This window comes from Parasteatoda tepidariorum, chromosome 6, assembly GCF_043381705.1.
Source record: "Parasteatoda tepidariorum isolate YZ-2023 chromosome 6, CAS_Ptep_4.0, whole genome shotgun sequence".
NCBI lineage: Eukaryota > Metazoa > Arthropoda > Arachnida > Araneae > Theridiidae > Parasteatoda > Parasteatoda tepidariorum.
This window is the reverse complement of record NC_092209.1, coordinates 45,124,802-45,132,035: the sequence shown is the minus strand read 5'-3', so window position 1 is coordinate 45,132,035 and position 7,234 is coordinate 45,124,802. Positions and strand designations below refer to the sequence as shown.

The 7,234-nt window shown below is 29.5% G+C and overlaps 1 protein-coding gene across 1 annotated transcript in view; it reads right to left on the bottom strand.

Annotated features, from left to right (window-relative positions):
* LOC107442888 (short-chain dehydrogenase/reductase family 16C member 6-like) overlaps positions 1–4,583 on the bottom strand; it is a 21,038-nt gene extending 16,455 nt beyond the window's left edge. Inside the window, exon 1 of the mRNA XM_016056564.4 lies at positions 3,259–4,583. Within this exon, the coding sequence (XP_015912050.1) occupies positions 3,259–3,735 (477 nt within the window). The 5' untranslated portion in view covers positions 3,736–4,583. The remainder of the gene's footprint in view (positions 1–3,258) is intronic.
* Between the last annotated feature and the right edge of the window lie 2,651 nt (positions 4,584–7,234).

Genomic DNA, 7,234 nt, shown 5'->3' with positions numbered 1-7,234 from the left:
GATGTCAATGTTTTCCAAATCAACAAAACGCAGTTTAAAATCGTCGCTCAATTTTTGAAGATTACCTGTATATATTTCCAAGTCTTCTTTTATTTCTAATTGTCACATATCTGAAAAATACTGATAATCCTTCGACCAATCGACCCTTCCGGTGCGGATCGACCCCCATTCGACCCCCTGGCTCAGATCAACCCCCACTTATGTTAAATAGACCCCTGGGGGTCTATATAGACCACTTTGGCGACCTCTGCCCTACACTGATGTTTTTTTAAGGTTCAATGCCACTGCCCGGTACTCCGAACACTGATGTTTCTCCTAATTTATCCTCGGCAGATATTAAAATAACGAATATATTTAATAATATCAACGAAAAATATATATTAAATCGGAAATAATAAATAATTCAAACATTCACTAAAGCGACTATGTGATTGTTGACATTCACCGGTGTAAGTCGACATTCTCTTGATTTCGGCCCTTCAAGGTAACACATACTTTATATTTTTGAAATAAAAATGAATTAAGGCTTTCTTATTCGGTCTTCTGTAAACCTTGTACGCAGAATTTTCATTAAACATATTTCTTGATGCCTTCTCCTTATTTTGTATTAATTTAGGTCGAACAATTTAAAAATATTATAAATTTAGCATTTTAATAATTTATGGTTCTGAAATACAACATGGGGCACCGGTGATCTTTTCTGCGTTAAAGAAAAAATCTTCAAAAAACACCGCACACTTCCAAAGTTGAAAGTATTTAATATTTGTACATTTTTCAAATTTGCAGATATTTACTGATCTAAGAGAAACAGTAATTCATCACTTAAAGTTCTTTAATTTACGAAATCAGTTATTGATAAATATTTGAATATAAATGAAAAAAAATTTCAAATTGCTTTTTTCGATTTTATATTTTAGTATAAATATAATTCCGAAAATTCATTAAATTTTTTTCGAAACTATTAGATTGCTTTTATAATTTAAAAAATAGCAAAATACATTTTTACTTATAATTATAGAGCCAGAAAAAAAATAATACCTGAGTCCATCTGCGCTAAGGGATTAATAAAATTAATTTATAGCACGTATTCAATTTTATTATTTTTAAATTATTTTAATTTTATCAAAAATCTTTAAATTACATTTTTGATTGCCTTAAATTTAAATTTATTCTCAATTCTTAGTACCTCGTTTAGAATTTTATTTTTTTAATTTTGATGTTTTTTTTTTCAGTTTATTTAATTTAGTTTGAGGTGCATTTTTGAAATAAAAACGAGTTGAAGTTTTCCTTACTGTGTTCAACTTTGTCTGAGGAAAGATTCATTTTATTATTTTTTTATTGTTTCTAATTTGCTGCTAACATCTTTAGTTTTCAAAAAAATCCATGAACTACGTTTGCTTAGAATACGTTTTAGTTAAAGAAAATTTTCTTCGGAAAAACTCAGACTGCCTTAAAATATAAACCTTTCTCTACTCCTAAGGTACCACTTTCGAAATTTTAAAAATATATTTCTGCTCTTTTTTTTCTTTTTTCTCTTTAATTTAGTGAAATTAGTTTCAAATTTTTATAAAATTTCTTAAGCTAGGCTATGTTTTTCTTTTCAAATAATTCCTAGATCGAAAGTAAAGCGACGCATATTAAACAGCGCACAAGAACAGCAGGTTGTGCTACCTCTAAACTAGATAATAATAATTCTTTCTAATTTGAATAAAGGTATAAGTTATATATAAATTTTCTAAATCTATCTTTTTTTGAAATGTAGGGAGATATTTATTTTTTTAAAATAATTATCTTCCTAAATTTCCTTAACAGAAAAAATGAAAAATTATGACTGAAATAAAAGCGTAAGTGACTAACATATCAACATGGCCAATAACACCTTGTTGAGTGGTATTTCAGAAACCCGAGGACAATGCTCATAATTAAAAAAAAATTTTTTTTTTTTTAGTTTGCAGAGTTGGCAATTTGTCTGAACTAGTTTTAAGAACATGGTAACTAATTCAGTGATTGTGCCTTGGCGAACTTTATTATTATTATTATTATTTTTTTTTGTAGAATTATTATTATGAATGTTCGCGAGTAAGAAGTTCATTTTCCAGCTTTGGAATATTCAACCAAATTTATAAAAACAGTTATCTATAAATTAATGTTACAAAACAGAAGGAAAAAAAACCGAAAATATGTAATTAATTTCGTACGAGGGTTATTTTGTTTTTCAACTTAGAACGTTCGTATTTTTCACGTATTTGAATTAAACAGTCATTTGGCATTGCAGCGGGAAATTATGACTATATTTCTTTTTTCGATGATAATGAGGGCGTATTGATTTAAGATCTTTTGGTTAGGATAGGCTTAACTAATTTTAAAACTAGAGTCTTGTTATGGCAGGGTCCAATCGGAATTGGGTTTAGGGTACAACGTCTGACAGGCACAAAATGTCTCTGTTATTAATATTTATTTTTAACAGTATTTTATAATCCTTTCCTACTGATTTATTAATATTTGATAAGCATACTTCTACGTTTTGTTAAATGTTATTAGTTTGGTTTATTAATTACTTTAATAAACGAAAATTTTTGAGTTTCTATGTTATGCTATATTTAAATAAATAATTAAATTGCGACATTCTGACCTATTTTCAAAACATTGCTATTAGTATTCTATACAGTGTTCACGGTAGAAAATTTATTGTAAAAAAAGATAGTTTTAAAAAAAAATTTTCAGGTTTTGCTGACTTTTTGGATTTTTTTTTTTAAGTGTGACTATATTAATTGAGATTTTTTGACATTGAAAATTTTAAAAGAAGTACATTTCTAAAGGAGGCATTAAATTGAAGTTAATTATTCCATATAATACCATTAAATCCCTAGGCCCGAATTTACCATGGTCGGACCATGGCTCTGTCTGCAACCATCCAAAACTGCAGCTGACTAGAACTATTGAACTGGACGATTGAACTTAAAAGCTGGACGATTGAAATATATAACTAATTTCCAAAGAAATAGAGTAAAACAAAAATTTTAAGAAAAAACCTAAGATAATATTTAAATTTTATAAAGTCAAATTGGTTAAGTATATGTTTTATGAAGTAAGAATACATGTCAAAATTAAAATAGTTTTTAAAGCACATAAAAATAAATAAATATGTATACGTGATTTTATTTATTTTGCAATCAATAAATTTACTCAGAAAAAAAGATTGTTTACGAGAATCAACGTGCTCTTAGTGAAAATTATACAAAAATATATATAACTTACCCAAAAATGTGCTAGCATATTAACGTTGATTGTTCTCAAGATTTCTTCATCTTTTAACTCCAAAAACGGCTTTCCAGTAACAATTCCTGCGTTATTGATTAATATATCTACTTTACCGACTTGTTCTTTAACTAATCTTGCTACTTCATAAACATTATCCCGATTCGCTACATCACACTGATACAAAGCTATTTTTTTATGATTTCCTAACAATTTCTCCGTTTCGTACAGTGATTTCAGATTGATGTCCATAAGTACAAGACATTGACAATGCTTAGAGAACAATTTTGCAATTTCTCTACCTATGCCACTTCCGGCACCAGTAATTAGAACTGTTTGATCCGATATGTCTTTTTGACGATACCTCTTCGGCAATAGCTTTACAATCGTATTCCTTATGCTGTAATAAAATATCATGGGCAGCATGGAAATTGACACAAGTAACAGTTTTAGTTCAGGTTTAATTTTCGAAGCCATTTTGAAAGTAAAGTTATTGAATATCACAGATATGTTTTAAAATTCTGAGTCACTTAAGCAATAATATCGTCTGCAACAGTTTAAAAGCCGTATATACACAGATTTGTTCTAAGCAAAAGCGCAGACGATTTTATTGGAGCAGCTTGATATGATAGTATTTTTTTAAATATTATTTTTATGAATGGAAAAATACGAATAAAAGTCAATTATATAAACCAGAGGAATCTTGTGAAATCAGAGGCACATTAAAAGATACATATATCACAAGCGTTCGATGACAGTTTTATAAGTTGAAAAATTCCAAGTTTTTAATCAGGATTTTATCCAATCCCACAGTCTCCGAAATGGTCTAGAAGCCGCTGAGAAACAATTCAGTATGCCTAAGAGGCAACCGATAAATTGCATTTTGCTTGTAGAAAAAAACCATAAGCAACCATCGAAGATATCCATTTGGAACTTAGAATTAATCGATGACACAAGACAAGTATAAAGTTATGTGAATAATTATTGGTAATAATTGAGCCTATTTGGCTCCCACGATGAATAATTTTCAATAATTATGCTATCGGAGAGATAATCTGATCGTTAAAAAATTATGATATTGTTTAAAACGAGAATCCTCCTAAATTATTCGAAAGAAATAAAATGATTAAAATTGTCCTTCGAAATCTTCCTTAATATTAAATAAAGGAAGAAAAACAATTTTCATATGATACTATATTAAATTCCGATAACAGTAATAAAAATCGAATTTATCCTGCCTGATGATTATCTCCCGAAATTTTTTAATATTATTGCTGGAAAAAGAAGATAATCCTCGCTGATCAAAATTCACCCAAAGAATAATGGTTGAGTGAAGGTGGGAAAATAAAGTACACGTTTTGCCTTCAGATGAGAGGTCACGTGGCTGAGAAAGTAGCAACGAGAAAATAAACTCGTAATGCAGCTTCTTTTTTAGAAGTCATCCCTTGAAGGAAAAAGTCAAATGGCTGAAAAATGGAATAGAAATAAATAAATATTTCATTTGAATAGAATGAAGCGGATCTATTATAGGCATTATATATTGTTTGTAAAATAATCATTTATGCAAAAACTATGAATTCGGGCATATAAGCTGACAACTCATTATTACGGCCAATGTTGCTATAATTTAATGTTATTTTTATAATTAAAATACTGTGACTTTCAAACTTGGACTAAAATTAGAATCCGAAGGAAATATTGCAGGGTTGGTGTCGGGAAAATTTGTTCAATTAGTTAAAATAAATTAGGTTCTGTAGATGAAAAGTGGCAAGAATTTTTTGTTGTTGTTGTTCTAATGAAAATTAAGATTTATTCAGAAATATTATTTATGCTTTCATGAAATTCAATGAAAATATAATTGATTCTCAGGAAAGTCTGCAGTCGTAGCAAGACATTGTACTTGTTTCTTTAGAATTTTTAAAATAATTTATAGAGAATTCTCAGTATTTTCAACTCAACATTTCAAACAGGCACTGAATTTCCTTTTGCCAGAGGAAAATAAAATGAACGATTATTCTCTCTAAGAAAGTATTAATAAAACTGCTGTCGACACCGCTGTTTCAAGAACGGACTTCTGAATATCGTAACCCAAAAATATTTGATATAACAATATGAAATTTCGTTCATTTTAAGAGAATTGTTCAAAGAACATTCTAATATCAAAACGTTATTGATGCGTTAATTTTCAATAATTTATAAATTTTTTTTTAAAGTTCGGATTATTATAATTAGGGGCTTAATGTCCATTTTTGGCAACTAATATCCAGCGTTCTACCATCCGGGTATCTTTGTTATTAATAAGATTTCTTCCTCTCCTTACCCAATTAATTGTTTGCTATCCTTTCCTCATTTTGATATTTTCATTTCCATGGAAAGTATTTTTCAATTTAAACCTTTGTGATTTGAATTTTTAACATACATCTATATATATAAAAATCTCTTGTCGCAGTTTTAGTAGTTAAACTCCTCCTAAACGGCTCGACCGATTTTGATGAAATTTTATATGTATATTCAGTAGGTATGAGAATAGGTTTATAACTATTTTTTTTTCATTTCTTGGACTAATTTCTTTTGTTATTTTTTTATGGTGTGGTATTAAAAATACATTCAGTCCTTAATTTTCACCCTCCTACCACCAACCCCTACTTTTTAATAGCATTTTATATTTTTTAACCCGGTCATAGTTAATCAATTAACACTTGATTAGCTATCCCCGCCAGGGGAAAGTTGGATCTCCGATTATTTTGCTTCGTAATTTGAACCCACCACGGCTGTGCAACGGCACACGATTAGTCGCTAAAAAATTAACGAACAACGTTATCGAAGTCATTATTTTAAATGGGTGAAAGTATATTACTTCCACGAATCCCTATTATACCAACGTGCGAATTCAATTTAAACACATTCAGTTCCCCATTAGATTGGCATTTGCAATGACTATTAATAAATTTCAAGGCCAAGCAATGTCTGTTTGTGGCTTTGATTTGAGCACACCATGTTTTTCACACGGACAATTATACGTCGCATATGCTCTCGAGTGGGCAAACCATCCAGTTTATTTGTGTTAGCTAAAGATAAAATGACAAAAAATATTATACACTCCATTGCACTAAGAGATTAATATTGTTGTCTAATATTTTCAGAATTCGTTGTATATATAATTTATAAAAAAAAGTTACAATAAATTTTAAAAAATTGTTATTTGGTGTGTTGTTATTTTCCCATTCCGTCATCGTTCACAGCGCTCCATGCCTCTTCCACTCATATACCCCATACGCACACAGTTACAATAAATAAGATATATTTCCATACGCTAGAAATAAATCATACTAGTGGGCTGAGCCCCCTGCTCGCTAACGCTCGCCAACCACCGAAAATTGCTACGCAATCTCATATGGTTTGCTTCGCAAACCAAGCTCGCTTCGCTCGTTACTAACTTAAGTACATTGCAAATGCACAAAATTCTAAGAATTCATCATTCAAATCCATATAACAACTCTTTTTTTTAAAAAAAAAAATTGCATCTTTTCAGTAAATAATTAGTCATTAAAATAAATTTGAATTCAAATAAATGACATGTAATTAGTTAAACCTATTAGAAATGTGCTATAGTATAAAATCTTAAAGCGTAACAGCACGACTGAGACTCGTTTTTCAATGACTAACTAATAACAATAATAAAATAAATAAATTCGTGATATAAATCAAAAATCGTCAAATGAATTCGAAATATATAAAATTCGTGAAAAAATGAGTTTTTGACAAAATACTAAAATAGAGATCTATCGACAAAGACTACTCACTTCTGCCTAGCTTAATAGTATGAGATTGCCGCAGCTGATGCTCTCTCAGGTTATTTCAGTTTCCATTTTTAAAAGCGCTATATGTTGAGCCACTTCAGCTAGATTTGGCATGTGACATTTTTAGCGGCAATCATTGGTCGATTTTCTAGCGTTGCCATTCGGGGAGTTGTAAT